The 20,950-nt window shown below is 48.2% G+C and overlaps 1 protein-coding gene across 5 annotated transcripts in view; it reads right to left on the reverse strand.

Moving 5' to 3' along the window:
• Positions 1-9,120: 9,120 nt before the first annotated feature.
• Positions 9,121-20,950, reverse strand: part of HRH2 (histamine receptor H2) — a 45,168-nt gene continuing 33,338 nt past the window's right edge. For 2 of the 5 annotated variants that reach the window (XM_032465059.1, XM_032465060.1), the window contains exon 3: positions 9,121-11,999. In XM_032465059.1, coding sequence (XP_032320950.1) covers positions 11,831-11,999 — 169 coding nt within the window. In that variant the 3' untranslated portion in view covers positions 9,121-11,830. Of the gene's footprint in view, positions 12,000-13,665; positions 13,805-20,950 lie in introns of those variants that run through there. The other 3 variants (XR_004314200.1, XR_004314201.1, XR_004314202.1) reach the window with 3 other exon arrangements.

Genomic DNA, 20,950 nt, shown 5'->3' on the forward strand with positions numbered 1-20,950 from the left:
AGGTCCCAAATATCTTTGTACGTCTTGGAAAAGCTTGTGCTCGTGGTGTCCAGTGGATACAATGATCCTGCCAGCAAGAGGCATTGTTGCTCACTGGCTGTGGTTAGGAACTCAACATTTTGTCCAAGTGTAATTTTCAAAAGATTAAAAACATGGCTCATGCAAATGCGTACTCTAACACATGACTGACTAATTTAACCCACTAAGGAGGGAAGGGAGAGCAGGCTCAGAGAAGTATCTGAGAGACAGCTATAGATCTGCAAAGGAAGAACCTTGAAATCCGATTGCCAAGTTGGATACAAAACTGTTTGGTGTCCTACAGAACAATAAACCATACCCTTTGGCTTTATCTTTCCTACTGGACAGAAATCCTTTGCATTTCTCCTGAGCCAAAAAAAAAGAATTATTTGCCAATTATCACTCATATACAAGTTACCATGTAACTTTGCAGAGTTTGGTCCCTTATCAGTAGTAAATAGTAAATCAAAGAAAGGGACACTCACTTAGAGAATCAGATGATCTTGGTCAAGCCTGCTGGGGACACCCCAGCATGACTCTCAGAGGTCATGCCATCACCCTTTAGCTTTATTCTCAAGTTCTGAATTAATTTTCTTAACAACAGAAAAAGGCTGTTCTGAGCAAGTCTTTGCCAGGGTCAGGGCTGGACTTAGGGGTATGGGTGCCCAGACAAGCAAATATTTTGGCTCCCCTTCAGATCTGTGTCTTTTACCCTCTGTTCCACATTTTTGCAGCTGGGTCAGGGGAAAGAGGATTTTTCTGTTAGTAAAAACTGTATATAGACAGAAAGTCTCTTACTTCTTCATGGTCATGGTCCCAGCGGAGTCAGTTCTGAAATTATTCAGCAAAACGCTTCCCCATTTTTGCTTTTGTGGTCACATTTCCTTCCTTAGATTGCCTTTGGGGAGAGAGTGTCCAAATCAAATCACTTAGGGAGAGGTATAGGAAAGAGTTTAAATTTAAGGTAATACATTTTTTATTGGTGAGCAGTGTGATTTTTATTAGTAAGCAGCAGACATGACTTGGTTTCTGAGTTTCAGTAGCTATCACTGTGAACTCCAAGAGTTCTCTGACTGTACAAGTGACTGGCACAATGTCCAGAGTAGGCAGATCCATGGAGAACAGAAAAGAGATTGGTGGTTGTCAGAGGTGGAGGAATGTCTGCCAGTGGGCCTGGGATTTCTTCTGGGATGATGACAATGTTCTGGAATTAGACAGTGGTGATGAAAACCTTCTGAATATACTAAAAAATACTGGATTGTGTACTTTAAAAGGGTAGACTTTATGGTATGTGAATTATATATCAATTAAAAAAGCCCAGAGAAGGATCAGCACTGCAAGAACTTTTTGAAAAATTCCCAAAGAGTGCACCATTTACTTTGTTGCAAGCATAGGGGTCAATGCATATTATACCAGCTAAGAGAAAAGAATGGTCTGGAAATCTGAGTGAACATATTTGTGGCTTAATTCCATGATGTTACAGAGCTCCCTTCCCTGCCTGACTGGCTCAAACCATCATTCATCTTGGGCTGAGCTTGTCCTTAATGATCTGTTTCAGTGGAGACAGGCTCTAAGAATTGAGAAGATCCTCCTTCCTCCTCTTCTTACATGTAATATGAGCCTAAACTGTTTTGAATCATTTGTAATACCTGCTTATGTCCATCTGGTGCTTTATAATTTTATGCTGTGGGAGACCTGATCTTCAAATTGGAAATTCCCATCATGTTGTGTCTGGCACTGTGAGGCAGGCATTTTCTAGAGGATATGACCATGAGGAAAATCCACCTCAAATAATTGTTTCTTTGTGTATCCATCAGATGCCTTTATTCATCATATCTCTCAATTCTCACTGCAGCCTACAAGATAGACTTTATAAACTCTGTAACCAAAATGACATCTGAGGCTTCCCGATGCTTTGAGATCTGGACAAGGTTGGTTTGACCCCACACATTCACTACCCTCTAGGAAGTCCAACAAGCCTTTCCCAAGAATCTGGTGACTTCCCAAGGGGCTCAGAGTCTCATAATCTCCTCTGCCTCTGGGTATCTACCTCCTCTAGGGTCCCTTCTGTTATGTTCTACATGAACCCAGATGTGAAACTCCACCCCTTTCCTAGACTGTCTGCCAAAACCACTCATACAAAATATGCACAAGGACAGTGGATTCTCCTGGAGATCTTTTTATAGGAGAAAAGGTGGAGAAGGATTTATATCACATCAAAGCTTGCAAAAATAAAATGAACACTAGGCATTCCCTTTTCCTCAAAATGTCGTTTTGGGAATATGCATGGTCCCCATCTTGGTGGCTCTTGTCTCTTTTCTCTTTTCCCATCCCTCCTCCTCACCATCTGCCACCCCAAACTGTGCCTGAGGAACTCCAAATTCTTCTCCTTCCATTATGGGGATAGATAAATACATTTTCAGATTCATCCAGGTGGTCCATGGAACAAAGGAGACCCAGTTAACAATAAAGAGATTGTCTCTTGAAAAGGCCATTTAGGTTAGAAATAGCATAAAGGGAAATGTGTGCAGCACCACCAGTTCATGGATGAGAAAATGAGGATCAGAGAGGACTGCGTCCATCACTCCAGTTGTCCTGTCTGGCAAAGCTCACTAGATCAGATGCACGCTGGGTCCCTGGGAGAAGAGATTGGAGTAAACTCAAGATGATCTCCACCCCTAAATCTCTATGAGATGTTGGACGCCCAGGGTAACCCTGACTTGGTCTCACATCCTGGACTGAGCTCTAAGGGTGGTGGGGGTTTCTCCAGCTTTGGGGAAGTGTTAACTGGTCACAGCATCTGGGAGGCTCAGAACTGACAAAGTAAGAATGCACAGCCATTCAGAGTAGGGAGTGTGCATCTCATGGCTGGAAACTACGTCCACATGGAAGCACCAAGGGATAACATGGTCCCCATCAAGCAGGGCTGCGAGTGCTGAGCCAAGGAGCCTGGTCTGTATCCACACGTGGTGGGAACCACACAGGCGTTTAAGCACAAGAGTGCTTAGAATGACCTGCATTTTAGCAGTAACAATGGTTGACATTGATTGAGGACGTACTAACGTCTAAGTTCTTTTATTGCATTGTTCTAAGCACCCTGAAAGCATGATCTTATTGAATCTTCTAACAACCCAGGCAGATACTGTAATTATCTCCATTTTACGGATGAGCAAACTCTATGCCAGGAGGTAAAGTAACTTGTTCTCACAGCTGGATTTCAAAGCCAGACAGAGACCATGATCTACTCTCTCTGGCTGCTTTAAGGATGTAAGAGGTGGATGGACATATTAGAGGAGGAGAGAATGAAGACTGGAAAACTAGTTAGGAGCCCAGGAAAGACTGACTCAGGGTGCTGGCCCTGGAGATGGGAGGAAGGGGCACATGTAAGACCCTTTTTGAGAACCAGGAGGCTTTCTAGATCCCTCTCGGGTACTGCAGAGAAACCTTGGTCAAGACAGAAGCAATTTACACTTTCTCCATGACTCTTCTTCTCTGCTCTCTCCTCACTGTCTCCACCTCAGTCAGAGTGGAAGGGAAGCAGGGAGGGCTGGCTGTGTCAGTGGCAAGGGACATTTTCAGTGGTGTCTGCTCTGGATGGGAGGCCACATGCCACATCCCCACTCTCTTCTCCAAGGGCTCCTGCAGAGAAAAGGGGCATTTGTAGCTGAGGCCAAAAACCGGGCTTTCTGGTCAAATGTGGCCAGTGAAAGGGCTTGGTTTTGTCGGTGCAGTGTTTTTAAAATTTTTTGCCATCTTTTCAAAGATCTATCTGTCTATCTATCTATCTATCTATCTATCTATCTATCTATCTATCTATCTATCTATCCATCCATCCATCCATCCATCCATCCATCTATCTACCATCATCTACACATCCACCCATTCATACATTTATTTTAATGCTTCTACAGCATTTATTATGTGCCTAGCACTTTTCTGAGATCTTTACAAATATTAATTCATTGAAAAAGGCTAATAGAAATCCAGATTTATGGTTTCTCCTAAAAAACAGAATCTGGCCCCACATCCCCATAAAGGAACTTCACTATATACAGAGTTGCTAAGGTGTTACTCAGACTATTTTATAATGAGTGTGGCAGGGGCATAGACCAACTGCAGGGATGTTGGTCATAAACCACCAGTGTGTCTTTTTCTGTTGTCTTACACGAGTGAGCTTTGCTGGTCCCTGTAGGCATTTGAGTCTGGGAACCCCTGGGAGGAGTGAGATGCGTTCTTTGACAGGGAATGTACCCAGGAGGAAGTGATGAGCTATTCTAGGAAGGGGCAGGGATGGTTTTGAAGTGGAGGTGACGCCCAACTTGAGATTTGAAGGATGGCTAAGGGAAACTCTGTAGGTTGAGAAGGAAATTCTACATGGGATATAGCTGTAGAGTGAAATTGTGTGAGAGTACAGGCCCTTGGGCTGGATGGGGAAAATGGAGCAAAGGGAGAGAGGGATGTGAGATGAGGCTGGACCATTAAGCAGAGCCAGACCATGGTGCAGCCTTGAATTCCCTGCTCGATTGATGATAAATGGAGGGGACAGTGGAAATTGTGGTGAGGGCCACCGAAAGGACATCAGCCAGGGAGTGCCAAGGCCCAGAGTTTGAGTCTCAAAGATTTTGTTGTAAGCCAGGGTAGGGAATGAGCATAGGGTATGTAGGAGGCTGGAAGCAACTATAATATTGAGGAGTGGGGAGGTTTAGAGAGTGCCAGGGAATTTCCAGTCACTTGGGAAACCCAGGTCCCCTCCGTCCTGAGGATGCAGAACTCTGGAGTCAGGCAGCCTTCAGTTCCTATCCAGGCTCTGCCTCTGTGGTGGGTGAGATGGTCATCCAGTAATATTCATCTCTCACTCCATCTCAGCCCCATGGGAAGGGTAGATATGCTTGCTCTAGCATGGCTTGGCCATGGGACTTACTTTGGCTAATGATGTATTTGCAGGCAAGATGCTCAGGAACCTGAAATATGCTTGTACTGCTGGGATTGCTCTCTTGTATGCCAATCATTTCTGCAAGAAGGCCATGCCTGGGTGGGCCTGCTGGTGCCAAGAGAGGGTGAGAGACTTGTGGAGCCATGATGAGCCACCCCAGCAGAGCCCATCCTCAATTAGTCAGCCTACAGAATCATGAACTACATAAATGTTTTTCTTTTCTGTCTTTTAAAAAATTATTATTAAGGTATAGTCAGTTATAATGTGTCAATTTCTGGTATTCAGCATAATGTCCCAGTCGTGCATAAATATATACATATATTTATTTTCATATTCTTTTTCATTAAAGGTTATTGCACAGTATTGAATATAGTTCCCTGTGCTATGCAGAAGAAATTTATTTTTTAATCTATTTTTTATATATAGCAGTTAACATTTGCAAATCTCAGACTCCGGAATTTATCCATTCCCACCCTTTTCCCCTGGCAGCCATAAGATTGTTTACTATGTCTGCGAGTCTGTTTCTGTTTTGTAGATGAGTTCATTAGTGGCCTCTTTTTTCTTTTTTTTTCATAAATGTTTAATAATTGTCATACACTGAGAGTGTTTGTGAACATTTGTTACGCAGCATGCCTGTGGCTGTCGTGAAGTGATACAGCTTCTCTCCAGTGGTACAAATTGGGCAAGGTGGCCCTCCTCTACAGACACCCCAAGGAGGAAGGTCAGGCTTTGTAGAGCTTGCAGGAAACCTGGGGTGAGCCTAAGGGAGTTTCTGGGTATTTCTTCTACCTACATGACCTGCCTGCACTGACTAGAGGTAAGACATCTCTAGGAGGAATATTCTAACCTCTCAGGGATGAAGGGAGCTGCAGGGCATGGTAGAAGGGGCACAAGTGTGTGGTAGGGACCCCTTAGTGTTGTTGGTGGGAGCTTGAATGAGCTGTGCCTCTCTGGAGGGCTGTTCAGCAACACATGGGCTCCACATCCAGAGTTACACTGTTAGGTATGCTAAACACATGTGCGCACAGGCAGACACACACACACACACACACACACACACACACAATGGCAACAAAACCCACCTGCAGATGTGCACAAGGAAACACTGTTTCAGATGATCAGCATACTATTATTAATGTTTTTATTGACGTATAGCTGATTCACAATGTTGTGTTAGTTTCAGGTGTACAGCAGAGAGATTCAAACGAACTCATTTATAAATCAGAAACAGACTCACTGACCTAGGAAACAAATTTATCATTAGGGGGGAGGGATAAATAAGGAGTTCAGGGTTAAAAGATACACACTACTAAACATAAAACAGATAAACAACAAGGACCTACTGTACAGCACAGGGAACTATACTCAGTATCTTGTAATAACCTGTAATGGAAAAGCGTGTTATTATTTCAACAGCTAGAAATTTTAGAAAGATTCAGATGTCCATGGCTAGGGGGACAGCTAAATGAGCTGTAGGGTGTCCATTCCTTTTGGACACAATAAGAAAGGAGCTCTTTATGTACCAATGATGTAGTTGAACCTTGAAGACAAATGAGTGAGTTCAGTTCCTGAGGAGCACTTGTGTTGAAAACCAAACAAAACTGAACCAAACACCATGTAGCAAACTTTGTAGTGGAGGTTGCCTTGGAAATCTCTAGAGGAAAAAGATGGGGTGGGGAGGTCCAAGGATCTCTGGCTTTCTCTGTCACGTCACAATTTTCAAAAGAGGTTGTATCTGTCACTTAATCCTTAAAAGTGAGTTTCACAATATGAATGATATATTAAAAAAAAAAAAAGACCCAGACTTTGGGGGCAAGCAGGTCTGGGTTGGAACCCCAGTTATGTTGCTTCAATTTTTGACTTTGGGTGCGTCCTGTACCTTTTCAGGTCCCGGGTGGTGAGGATGCTAACTTCTAGCTGTGGCCAGTGGGAAAATCGGACCAGTGCCTGTCGAGGGGCTGACATAATGACTGGGTGCATGAAGGGGCTTGTACACGTCAGTTGAAAGTGAAGGACAGGTTTACCTGGGAGTCACACAGCCCGGAGGGCGTGTCCCACTGGACCCTTCCTTCCTTGGGAGTCCAGCCAGGCCCGCTGGGCACGTGAGAGCCTTGGCAAAGTCCCAGAGAGCAAAGGCTGATGTCCAGCCGGGCCCGTGCTCTGGCTCATGCAGTGGCAACTCAGGGCGTGAGAAACATGTTCTGTGTGACCTTGGATGGAGACACTGGGGACATGGTGCCCACATCTGCAATGACCTCCAAAATAGCAAAACTATGTGCCCCATAGGGCTGCTGGTGGGGTGAAGGGGGCCTTTTCCTAGTCACCCCAGGGGATGTTAGTGACCTTTGAGGGCTCCCAAATGATCACTGGAATGCTTGGAATTCTGGTGGGATTTGGGAATTATGGTGAGAGAAGTGTGTCCTAGGCTGTCACTCCCTGCTTGAGTGACCTGGAATGAGCCCCCTAACGTGGACACTGAAGACGATAAACTCTCCCCCAAAGCTCCAGATGGCGCCAAGTGTGACCTGCCAGCTGCTCAGCTGGGATGGGAAGCACGGCCTCCCACCTCCCACACGTCAAACCTGAGCTGAAATACAGCCCGATGTGCACCAGGAGCACATCCCCTTAGAAGTTCATGGTTGTCTTGACCTGTATCCTTACACACACACACACACACACACACACTTTCCTCCCTGGGTGTCCCTGGCACTGCCCCCCAAGTCCCATTCCTTCTCGGATTCCCTGGTAATGTCTCGCTATCAGCCCGTCTCTCTGGAGGGCGGGGAGGGTCTGATGCCTTTGGGTTCCCCGCACGGAGCCTGAGTCAGCCTGCCTGGGTTCTGGAATCGATCCTAATAGGACACAACGGTCTACCCTCCCCGGCAGTGGGGCTGCCCTGATCACCCAGCTTCTGCCCTCTCACTCCCTCAGTATATTTCTCCAAACTGGACTCCAAATGAGCTTGCCAGAGCCCAGCTCTCATCAGGTTAGTCCCCTCTTGTTAGAGGCCTTTCAAAGCCATTCCTCCCAGGATGAGATAGTGTTCCCTGATGCAGCCCCCTCCCGGCCTGATCCGCTCCAGGACGCCCGCAGCAGCCCCTCCTAGCCTCTCTGGCCCCCTTCCCCTCCTCCCACCCCCTCCCCTTGGCCTACTTAGCGACAATGGCTTTGCTTCTCCCCCCCGCCTCTCACTGGTGGAATCTAAACCTATTGGGACGGATTCTCAGGAATTGCGGTCCCCGGGCTTCCAGCCCTAGCTGGTTGCCTATGAAGTGGCCCAGTATTCACTGCGTGCACTGTAGTCATTCAGGGGGACAGTTCCCTGTCCTTTTAAAACCATCTGCATAGAACCGCTTGACATCACCTAGCGACTCCTTCTGAATGCTGCTTTCATCTTCCCGGGTATCCCTGAACATGCTTCGCCTTCTTGGCCCCGAAACAGGGACCTCCCGTCTCGGGCAGGTCAGTTCCGGTAAGCTTTGCTCCTGACGACTCACGTCTCCTCCCTGCCTCCTGTGGAAACACCCAAGTGTGTCTCTGTGCATCCCTCGGGGAGGCTCCGAGTTCAGGACTCCACAGCCTCCCCCAGCCCCTCCTCCCGCCCCGGGACACGGCTCACTGCCGACACTGCAGTTGTCACACAGCGACCTCGACTCTGGTCAGCTCCCTCCCTCCACCTTCCAAACCCTTTCCGGGTGCCTCTGGGATTCCGTCCTTGCACCGAATCTGCGAATATTTTCTTTGACGTGGTCTTTTCACTTACACCTCACCCACCTCCTCTTTGACTGGACTTTCCTCGATGGACAAGTTTTCCATTTTAAAGATGTCTTTTCCTCCCACCTAACAAAGGCATCTCTGGATCTGACAATTTCAGAAATATTCCATTCCACAAACGCTTGCTGAGGGCCGATCGAGTACCTGGCTCACCAGGTGAGCAGGACGAAGGCCTGATCCTTCCCATCAGTCTGTCCCTCATTTCCAATCGGATGTTTCAAGGTGAGACCTAGTTTCCTGAGAACGCTTTCACTTTTTAAGGCAGTTTCCAAGTTGGCCTTTACCCCAACATTTTATCATAGTTCTTTATCTAAACCGAGACATGCCGGATGATGAAGTTCGGGGAGCATTTCCTCACCAGGAAGTGAAAAACGAAACCCTCAAGGCAGCATCTGTTTTGATAGCTTTATTGGAACACGATGGTGACACGCAACACGGATTTGGGGGCCCACCGCAGACGCTCCTCTTCTAGCAGCATGCGCCCCACTTCTGCAGCCAGTCGGGGCTTCAGGAGGCCTCCAGGAAGGCGGGGCAGGGCTCAGAGACAGACCTGAAGGAGTCCCTGCCGTGGCAGGTGGCACGCGGGAATCCTGACCTCTGCCCTGACCTGCTGAGCGTGATCAGCTAGGCTAGTCTTGTGCTCTAACTACTTGGCCATGACTTGGAGACCTACCTGTCTCAGACTCTTAGGAAAACTTCCAAGGAGGGGATTCTGGAGTTTCGGGAAGGAATTAAGCCAAGAGACTGAGCATCTCTGGGGAGGTCATGGGGGCAAATCGTGCCTTCAGGTGTATGTTGGCAGATAAGCTGCTTAAAGCTCCTACTCTGTAGACTGAACAGTCTTCCAGGGGCTAGACAGACAAAGGTCAACAGATACAGGCAGGACTCACGACCTCCTGAGTGGGGGAGACAGACAGGGCAGGAATCACACAGATGACTATAAATGACAGCCATGCCCATGGTTCTGAAGATGGCTCTGGGGATGTGTGTGGGGAGGCCTGACCCAACAGGGAGGGTCAAGGAAGGCTCCCTCAAGAAGTGATGGTTCAGCTGCGATCCCGTGGCAGAAAGGGCAGGATGAGCATTCCAAGGCATGGAAAGAGCTCTACGTGTGGCCTGGCTGCTGGAGGGAGCAGGGAGGTAAACAAACCAAAGGAGAAGGCCAGCAGGGTGGGGTGAAGAGACGGAGGGGGTGTGGGGCCAATGGAGGCTGGAGGGACACATCGGGCCGACCACGTGGGACCTGTGGGCCACGTGGAAGATGGGTTTCTCCCTGGGTTTGCACCGCACAGCCCACAGTGGCTGCTGGGTGGAGACCAGACAGGAAAGAGGCCAGTGGGGAGCACAGGGAGGTGTCATGAAGCTGTTTGAATTGTCCTGACAGAGGGGATGGCAGTGGGACCGAGTGAAGACAGAGCAGCCGGAAAGAACCAGGTAAACGGTGGGTACTTGTGGGAGCTTGGACTCGAGAGGATGGATCATGAGGAGCCAGGAGAAGGGCGATGTCAAAACTGACCCTCAGCCTTTGAAGCCAGTGGCAGGGCTTCTGTCTGAGGAGCGGGGCCTCAGGAGCGGAGCAGGTGCAGGGAGATGGCCAAGCTGCAGCTGTGGACCTGCTAACAGTGAGGTCGAGAGTGGGTCGAAAGCGTCCCAAAGGAGCCTGGGCTCCAGGTACAGATCTGAGTCACCTCCTGAGAGGTGAGTCTCCTGTAACTTCAGATGCGAGAGTGTAGACGTGGCCGCAGAGGGCAAGAAGTGGCAGTGAGAGGACGAGGCTCAGGACCGAGCCTCGGAACGGCCGCGTCGATGGCTGGGGAGAGGAGGTGGGCGGCAAGAGCCACTGAAGAGGTACAGGTGGGCGGGGAGGAGGCCACCACGAGGGGGTCTTGGAACCAAGGGAAGAGTGGACTCAGGGAGGGGCAGTGGTCGACAAGGGGGCCCATGGACACCCTCATGTCTCCGGGGCTGTCATCTCCTCCACCTCCTTGGGTCTCTCCACCACCCCCGTAGATGGGAAAGGGGAGCGCACCCGCCCACAGAGGAATAAAGAGCTGCTCAGGGGCGCTCCCTGCGGCGCCCAACGTCACGCATCCAGCAGAGGGCGCTGGGGGCCAACTTCCCCACCCACGCCTGTCCTGCCCCCTTCCAGCTGCCACCTGTCCCTCCCTGCTGCCCGCACACTTTCCCCAGCAGGCCTGCCCCACGCCACTCCTTGTGGATGGAAAGCACCAGAGAGGATCTGTACTGCAGCATGAAGGGACCCTCCCAGCCCCAGGCTCCGGGTCTGGGCGGTGAGAGCGAGAGGGTCACCTGAGTCAAGGAAATATCGTGGCCTCTCTTGAGAGGCCATTTTAATGTCATGTTAAGAGCATGGGCTTGAAGCCTGGTTTTCCACCCATCATCCTGTCTGTCCATTTCTTCGTTCCTTCCTTCCTTCCTTCCTTCCTTCCTTCCTTCCTTCCTTCCTTCCTTCCTTCAACAACAGTTTCTCAAGTGCCTCCCTCGTGCCAGGCACACTTTCTAGCTGAGTGGCCTTAGGGACGGCCCCGTATTTCTCTGAGCCTCAGTTTCCCTATAAAGTGATCCCTGCCGCACATGGTAAGGACTATGTGTGCTCATGCAGAGGGCGTACCTGGCACACGGCAGGTGTTCATTAAAGGCTAATGCCCTTCCCTTCCTTTGTCTCCCCCTCCCTTCCTCCCCTTCATCCCACAGAACCCGCGAGGGAGTGAGAGGCTAACTCTTTATGGCAACACCCTCGGCCGTGCTCAGAGGGCACGTGTGCTCCTGCGCACGCACATCCGAGCACACGCCCGTGCACACAACCCCGAAAGCCCCGCGTCTCTGTTCATGACCCAGGGCCAGCACCAATGTGAGCTCTGAACCCGCGGGATTCAGCAGACCTGGACCCAGGGGAGGCTGAGCGCAGAACAGGCTGCTCCACCCCGGGCCGGAGGACCCCAGCGCCCGTCGTGTGCTCCGGGAGTCCCCAGACTCATGCCAGGGTGTGTCCTCCATGGTTTTGGGGGCTGCTGGGTCCTTAGTGGCTCCAGGAGTCAAATGTTGGTGACCAGGAGCAGTAAGTTCAGTGTCCTGGGGCCGAGGCTAGACAGCCTCGGAAGGCAGCGTTCTCGGGGGCTCCTTGGACAGCGGCTCCCCCAGCTGCTCTTCCGAGGGGCCTCCCACATGTCTCTGGAGGAGCCTAATTCCCCACAGGCTCTTGCAGCAGCTCAGAAGGTTGCTTGAGCACGTGGTGCAGGACAGCGCCGGCCTCCTGGGGAGACACAAATGCAGGTCAGGGCTGGGGTGACCACTGAGCAAGGCCCTGGGAAAGGTGCGGCGGGATGGGACAGGGGACCACCCACGTGCAATAAGGACTTCTTCCCTCACCCCACAAGGGGAGTATTTGGGAGATGCTTTTAAATCCCCAGTCAACTTCTAACATGCTGTGTGCCCTTGGTCAAGTTACTTAACCTCTCTGATCCTTAAATAGAGGTAAAAATAACCACCCTTCCAATTCTTAAGAGGATTAAGTTTATAAGATATGTTTAAAAGTATCCCACACATTGCCTGGCTCATAGTAGGAGCCCAATTAACATTTGCTATTTCTGAGTCTTAATTAAATGATTCCTGAACATCTACATTGTGTTTCGCATCAGTTGGGGGAAGCCTGGGAGAAGACGATACAAAGATTTATTCAGCCCTGCATTAATACCAGTTGTGAACACGCCTGTCTCTCCATGAGAAGGTGTGGTCCCTGAAGACATGGCGCTTGCCTTTCAAACCCCTACCATGTGGCCGGCACATAGCAGGTCCTCAAGTTAATGGCTGTTGAGTCAATCTGCTTGAAGGTCACTGAAGGTAAGTTAGCCAAGTGCCCAGTGTTTGACATATATTTTCAGAGAGATGAAGCTCCCTCCCACTTCTAAGTATACAGAATTCTCTGCCCTGTTGCCTCTGCTTAAGATGTGGATGGTTGACCTGCTTTCCTCTTCTACTACTTTCAGTGAGTGAGAGTTCTTTTATTGTTTTGGTTTTTTTTTTTTTTCTCAAGCCTTTCTGAGGTCAGAGGGAAAGGCAGCGTGGTGCACCTGTGTTTTCAGCATCCAGCACGCAAGTCTGCCTTTATATCTGGGAGTGGGAGCAGGCTCAGAGCTTTAATCAGGCAATGGGATCTGACCAGACTTGGATGGCATGGCTTTGTGTCAGTGTATTTGTGTTCAGAAGTGTTTTCCATTTGCCACGAGTGATACTGCATTTCCATTTATGGTGATGATATAAAGTTTTCTTATAAATGTATTTCAGTGAAAACAGCCAGGTGGTGTAGAGATTTAAGCGCACAGAATGCAAATGGGTTGCATGGGGAACGGGGTTTGCAAGCAGCTGTGGCTTGGGAAGTGTTGTGGTGAGCCCCGCCCATTCCCGCTCACCGTTGCCACAAAGCAGGGAAAAGCTGAGCACCGCATGCTGTCCCTGGGAACTCTGCCCCAGGTCATCTCCATGACAGGACAAAATCTGGCTTCAGTTCTAAGACCACAGACGCTACCTAGTTTCTCACTTCCCTGTCTAGACTGGAGTGGTAGCTTTCCTCTTCCAGCTTCAAGAGAGGAGCCACCCCTCCTTGTGGTCCTGAGACCCATCGCGGGTCCTCTGGGTGTCCCGTGAAGCTCGTGTCTGGCCTCTGCTCATCTGCTAAGGTCATCTGGCCACCAGAAGACTCAAGCTTATTTCTCCACGGAGAGAGGAAAGAGCCTTGTGCTTCCCCTGAAGAGTCTATCAGATGGGAGATGCAGATTTGGGTGCCTGACTTTGTAGGTCTTTGTGAACAAGGACACAGCCAGCAGCCACAGCCAATGCCGAAGCGTGTTATGTTCTGGCTGAGCCAATGCTCCCCCTGTGGGTTTGGCCAGCGCCTCCCTCCCCAGAATCCCCACCCTCACCTGGACCTCAAGGTCGCAGCCCGGGCACGTCAGAGGCTCCGGTCCTTCTCCGTGCCAGCAGTGTACATATTTGACCGAGCAGGCAGGTAGCTACCCTTGGATTGTCACTCCAGATGGAAGTCTGATAAAATGACTTGCGCTGAAATTAGTGAAATTAGTGAAGAAAAGCTAGCCCTAGGCTAGGAAATACCGACTTCCCTTCTTCTAAAAATCACTTGAAATAGTATTATTATGGAAGTATCACATGTGCTTAGTAAAAGATTCAGAACATACAGACCAACAAAACAAAGAAAATAAACATCTCAGGCACCCCCCCTTCTCAGACATCTCTCTGCTACATGTCGATGCTGTCATTAAGTATTTTTAAATGAAAGACATCAGAGAGACTACATCAAAAACCACATATGCGTGGCTTAAAATACTAAAGAATATGAATGGACACCAGTGTAACCACCTCTAGGTTAAGAAACAGAATTTACCAGGATCGGACTTGTTTCAGCAAATATGTATGTGTCCCTAAACAATATATTGTATTATTCTGCCTGCATTTTATTTTTATATAAATGGGCTCATGTTTTAAGATTTTTTTCCCCCTGTAGCTTCCTTGTTTTAGTTGCTGGTTCACATTATGTTTTTGAGATTAAACTGTGTTGATACACGTATCTGCAGCTCACGTTCGTTGACATAAAGTGTCCTACCATGGAAGGTACTCCAGTTTATTTATCTGTTCACCGGTTGATGGACACTGAGTTGTTTCTCATTTTTATCATCTCCCTTCTCATACTTATTTTTGAATCTACACTATTCTGGTCTCATCATATAAATAGGAGTGTTTTCCCTTTTTCTCTCCTGTGAAGGATTTTGTGGAGGACTGGAAGGATCTGTTCCTTGAGTGTTTGGTAGAACTCATTGGCAAAACCAAGCAGCACTGGTGCTTCGTCCATTTTATTTATTTTTAATGGTTATAGGACCCTTTAGGTTTTCTGTTTCTTCCCAAGTCAGTTTTGGCAAGTTCCGCTTTGCTAGGCATTTGTTGACTGCATCTGAGTTTTCCCTTGTTTTTGGCATAAAACTGATCACAATGTTCTTATTATCTTTCTTAATTGCTGCAAAATCTATATTAATATTCCCTTTCATTCTTAATACTGTTTGTTTATGATGTTAATGATTAATTACTCTTTGTAGTTCTGTCAATTATACTTCATCAGTTTTACTTTTTGAAGCAAGTTTATTTGGTACATACAAGTTTAGAGTTTTTCCAGTGAATTGAGTCTTTTTTTGAAAATATGGTGGCCAGCTTTATTTTCAGTAATACTTTTTGCTTACAGTTCACTTTGTCTACTATTAATATAGCTACTTAGATTTCTTTTGGTTGGCATTTGTCCAGAATGTTTTATTTTTCTTTCCTTATACTTTCAACATTTTTGTTTCCTTAAGTCTAGCTCTTGTAAAAATATTTCTTTGGATTTAAAACATCAAATCTAACCATCTGCATTTAAAAAAAATTGATCAGCTTATCCTACCTACAGGTACAGTGATTACCAATGTATGTTGACTAATTTCTTCAGCGTGATCCTGTGTTTTATATTTGATCCATCTTTTATAAAATTCCCCTCTGTCTTTTCTTGCTCTGTTTTAAACTGCCTTTTCTCTCATTTTCTTTCCTTCTTACCATCTGGAATGTCAGTCCCCTTATAAAAATTTTTTACCATGCATACTTAACTTAATAACGTCCACAGGCATGAAGCCCTTCCTCCTTTTCTAGCTTGCCATCCATACCAAGTGTACGTTGGGTTGAGAGACTAAGCTGGATTCCCACACTCTGTAGAATCTATTACATTACACACATTTAGGGATACTAGTAGGTTCAATATTCCTTGACTCCCTTCACGGCCCCATGGCACACGTTGTCCCTGAGCCCTGACACTTAAGGCTAGGAGGTGTTAATGGGGCTCCAGGAGAGCACGTAATACAGTGTCTGTCACTCAGTAAGTGCTTATGGTAAACATCTCATTTCCACCCTCCCATCATCAACCCCCCTTCTCTGAGTAATAGCACCTTGACTTTTCTTTGGGATCCAAAGTTCCCCACTCTTTGTCCATGTGGGTGAAGTGGGGTTGACCTCTTATTCACTGGCCCGCCTCTGGGTCTGGGTACAGAGGCAGACACATGACCCAATCCAGCCAATCAAACTTAAGCCTGGAATTTTCTGTTGGAACAGGAAGAGAGGGATGTATTTTCCATGAGGGCTGCTAAGATGGTAAGATGTTCTGCTGGTGGCACCATGGCAAGACTAACTGAAAATGAAGGCAACACAGGGTGAAACTGGGTTGAAAACTGGAGAAAGACAAATTTATGACGGCGTCTGAGCACTTGAATCCAGCTTAAAGCTACACTTAGTTTCTTCGGTTCTATAAGCCAATTCTATACCTCCACCAAGCCCAGACTCTTTTAACTGGGTTTTTACTACTGACCGTTAACAGCTGTCCTGACTAACAACATTCCTAAATAAATGTTCTTTGAATCTGAATCTCAGTCTTTCCACATGGGGGATGCTATAATATGATCAGCCACCAGGGGTCAGGACCCAGTTTCAGCGCTACTCTTGTATGAGAAGCCCTGCTCAGGTCCTCTCTGAACCCTGGTTTTCTCATCTGTGAAATATATGAATAACAGCTACCTCACAGGACTACATAGTGACTGCCAGTGCCCTTTCCATCACCCTCTATGGCTTATAGTACAAATGATCACACAGAATCACCACAGCACATTACTCTGCTGTTTCTCGTATCTGCACCTTTCCACGTGTCATTCCCGTTGTTTGAATTCCTTTATTTTCTTCTTTGCTGTGCAACATCTACTTCCATTTCAAGGTTCCGTTCAGGCATCACCTCCTCTGGGCAGCTGTCTCTGAGGTCTCCCAGGATTACTGATTCTCTCCCGGCTCCCACAACCCCTCTGCGGAGGCACTTACTTCCTTGGATTAACCATCAATTTACCTGTCTGTCTGTCTCCCAGACTAAAGGCAGGAGTTGTATCTTTCCTCATCCACCCCACCGTCCAACTTTATAGCAGGTGTTCAATAGTGTGTGTGAGCTAATGAATGAACAACCTAGTACGTCTCAATGTAGATCGTGATTCTCCCGTCTTCCAGCTTCCCAAGCTCACAGATCATTGGAAGCAGAAGCCCTTTCCCTGGCTGCTGGGCAGCCCTTACCCCATGTGTGGTGTCTCATTCTAGCTTTATTTCTATATTTACCTTCCCACTGCTACTAGCCCCAAAGAGTCTTGTGGGCAGTAACTGCAGGACAGTGAGGGATGTTTACCACTTCAGCCAATACCTCCTGAGCACCAGCCCTGTGCTAGGATGATTGGGACAAAGTGTAACAGGAAAGAACAAATATGACTTCATATTGGAGCTGTTCCTTTTAATTTAAACTTTGTATCCTATTGCTTCTGTTACAAGTTAAGAATGTTGCCTATGTCCTGAAATACACAGGATGGCCCATTCTCAAAGCTCTGACCTTTAAAGGTATAACTCTTTTCCATAAATATAGAGATAAAGAGTTGCAGAACAGAAAATAGTGTTTGTCTTATTGGAAATTTACAGGAACATCATGACCTGATCTATCTGAGCAGCTGCAAGAACAAAGGATTCTGACACCAAGAAGTTTGCAACAACCAACCCCCCCCCCCCCCCTTTTAGTATAAAAGAAGCCTGAATTTTTAATTCGGGGAAGATGGTTCTTTGGGACACCAGTCCACCATCTTCTTGGTCTGCTGGCTTTTTGAATAAAGTCACTATTCCTTGCCCCAATAACTTGTCTATTTATTAGTCTGTCCTGTGGAGAGCAGTGCAAGCTTGGACTCAGTAACAAAAAATGTGAGATTTGGAACCAGGAGTCCTGTTCTCAGTTTGAGGCTCCCTCACTCCCCTGCTGTTGGGTCTCAGACAACTCCGCCTCCCTACAGAATCCCACTTCCTCATCTGACAAATGGTCATGAGCCAGGTTCAAAGTTGTGGAAGCCATGAAAAGAGATAGGAGGAAGTGAAAGGTTTAGAGATTCCAGAAGATTCTCCTCCGCTCTCTCCCCATCTGTTTCCCACAATGGGTACAGCCATTAACTTGAGGAACTCTGTATTGAAGTCGCGGCTTATTGCTGAACCCGGGCCTTCGCGAATCCCGCAGCCAACCACCTGGGAGGACCGCCACCCCCCAGATGGGCAGTTTCTCTGACATCCTGGGAACTGGGTTACTGTTCTGCTCTCCTTTTTGAGGAAAGGGAAGTGGAGATGCTTAGAAAGGGGAAGTGGCTCTCTAGTGCCCTGGGAGCCAGACAGAACCCACCACGTGTCATCACCTTCCCTTCAACTTTTGCCAAAATCAGGGGTGAGTGTCTTCTAATTTCCAGCTGTCCTAAAATAAGCTACGAGGTGGAAATTTCAGGATGCCAAGTTACCTATAGCCCACTCTTGGGGGTGCTATCTTTGTAACTAAGCAGGACCCTAGGGGGCCTTCCAGGGACAGACCCCTCCCCCATACTCTCTGCTGGAGCTCCTATCTGATGTACCCAGATGCCAGTATCTGATGTCTATTTCCTGAGCTTTTCAGCTGCTAAAACCACCAGGGAATGAAAGGAAGAAATAAACTACTTGATGATCATGAGCACGTGGCCCCTCAGACTTTCTGGCGCCTAAGGATTGATCACCATCAACCAATCAGAGAATTGTGCACTAGCCAATCACATACCCTGGGGCACCCCTCCATCACTTTGCCTTCAAAAATGCTTTGCTGAAACCCTTCAGGAAGTTTGGGGTGTTTTGAGGAGGAGCCTCCCATTCTCCTTGCTTGGCCCTGCAATAAACCATTCTCTGCTCCAAATGCCAACGTTTCGGTTTGTTTGGCCTCAGGCAGCATCAAACACACAAACTTACACTGGTAACATCTTCACAGAAGTTTGTTTTCTACCACAAACCAGTCTTAACCTAGAATTTGGCTGAAATGACCAAACTTCCACCCTCCGCTCATGAGAAAAGTGATCTTTTTGATCTTTTAGTGGCATTCTCATAATTTTCTGGAAGTAAGCACAGAAGGTTTGCCAGCACCAGCGTCTGCTTTGAAGTGTGGAGGGCCAGGGCAAGATGATGGGCGCCCAATCCTAAGTCCATAGACGGAGCTCTCCTTCTGTCCTTCAAGCTTCAAGAGCAAGGCAAAGACTTCTTGAAGGAGCTTTGCAAAAACAAAGTTCATTTTCATGCCAAATAAGGTGAAATGTATCCAAGAAAGGCACTCGCAGAGCCCCCTGGGACTTGGTTAATAGGTGACAGCCACAAACAATTGTCCCGTTTTGTTTTTTCCTCCTGGCATGGGAAAGAGATGGCGAGGGTCAGGGTTTAGGCTCCTGAAAGGGATCTTTACTAGGAGCCTCCCAGGGCACACACCCCGGAACACTGGTGGGTCACAACCTGGGACCACAACCCAGAGCTCGAAGGGAGGCTTGTCTGTGACTCCAGCAGTCCCGTGGGGCCTGGCAAAGAACTGGCATCTGTGAATTGTCCTGAATGAAGAGCAACTGATTGACAAGGGCGCATTTACTGAGCGCTCACGCGTGGGGTTGTTCGGCATCCTTTTTCTAGTTAGTTGCACGCTAAAGCAAGTGCAGGGGTCCCAGTTCACAGACCAGGAAACCCAGGCTCTGGGCGAGTAAGCGATGCCCCTGGGTCACTCAGTAACAAAGCTCAAATGTGAATCCACAGCTGACTCCGAGGTCTGCTCCCCTCCCATGGCAGCATGCTCCTTCCTGGGAGCCAGGCTAAATGAATACAACAGAGCAGGACCGAGGGCTAATAGTCAGGGCCGGGTAGCTGGTCTCAAAGCTCAGGGTATGAGTGTGTGTGTGTGTGTGTGTGTGTGTGTGTGTGTGTGAACACCCAAGATTGTGTGTGCCAGTGCCTGAGTGTGCATGGGGTTGTGTGCATCTGAGTGTCAGTGGGTGTGCATGGGGAGCACTGAGTGGCGCAGAAGCCATTGCTCATTTTATCGATCATATATATTTTAAATGCTTCATGACCAAGACGGCAGAATGATAACATGATGAGAGTCATCATGGGTAGGGTGCTTAACACTGAACTTCCACACTATCCATGTGACACGGACGATAGACTTCTGATACTCTTATTTCCAATGAATGAGGAAATCTGAGCCCAGAAAACTTTAGTCACTTGCCCAGGAACTCACAGCAAATAAGTGGTGGGGTCTTGAAAGACCCCAGCCTGGCCCACCTGCAGAGACGGAGATTCCCGGCCCGCCTTCCCTGTCCAATACACGTGGAATCTGGGTCATGCTCAGATGTCCCCAGTCCCAAGGAGATCCTGCGCTCGCTGCTCCCACCCTCCAGGAACCTCCATTGGAGACTAGCTGGCTCGCGCAATCCTCTCCCTGAGACTCTGGAATGTCGTTTTAAAACCGAAGGCAACCCCATAGCTCCTGCCAACTCACACGAGTGGGTACTCATGGGAAAAGAACCCACATACTGGAGGCAACTCTCACAGTCACTTCCCATCACTCATTCCGTCCCACCCCCGGGAGGCAGGCGAAGGGTCACGCCCATTTCATAGATAAGAAATTGAGGGTCAAAGACTGCCGTTTGCCCCAGGTCATCCTGGTCCGGCACTGTATCCTGGGCTCAGGGCCTGGCATCCCCAGACTGGTCCTTTTGATTTGAGACTTAATTTGCTCTGTAGTCTCTGAACAGCTCATGCCCTGGACGGAGGCTCGCCTCTCCGAGGGTTAGTCCTCAGCCCCATCAAAGACTCTTCTCCCCTCTTCCCTGCCCCTCTGTCCATCCCTAAATGCCAGGGACCCCTTCTCCTTGCCGACTATACCCTCTGCCTTGATCAGCCCCTCTCACGACATTTCCAGGACCCTCCCCCGGTGTGACTCCCAGGAAGTGGTGCCTTCAGATGTGGCTGGCGTCACCAGAGCCCGTCCAGCCAATCTAACAAACAATTAAGCAACTTGTAACAAAAAGCCTAAAATATCCCTCCCCTTTCACCAGTCATTCTTGTTCTAGAAATTCAGTTTTTAGGGACATAATCTGAAAGAAACAAAATGTTCTCCGCATGGAGATGTTCATCACAAGGTTGCTGAAAATAGTCAAAATAATGTGGAGACAAGGGCACAAGACAACAATAGGGGAGCATTGCAGTCAATCTTGAGGCTCCCCATGCACCTCCTCCCCCACCAGTGAACCGCCAGGGGCTGCTGTTCAGACACTCCAAAGT

This window comes from Camelus ferus, chromosome 22, assembly GCF_009834535.1.
Source record: "Camelus ferus isolate YT-003-E chromosome 22, BCGSAC_Cfer_1.0, whole genome shotgun sequence".
Classification (NCBI taxonomy): Eukaryota; Metazoa; Chordata; class Mammalia; order Artiodactyla; family Camelidae; genus Camelus; species Camelus ferus.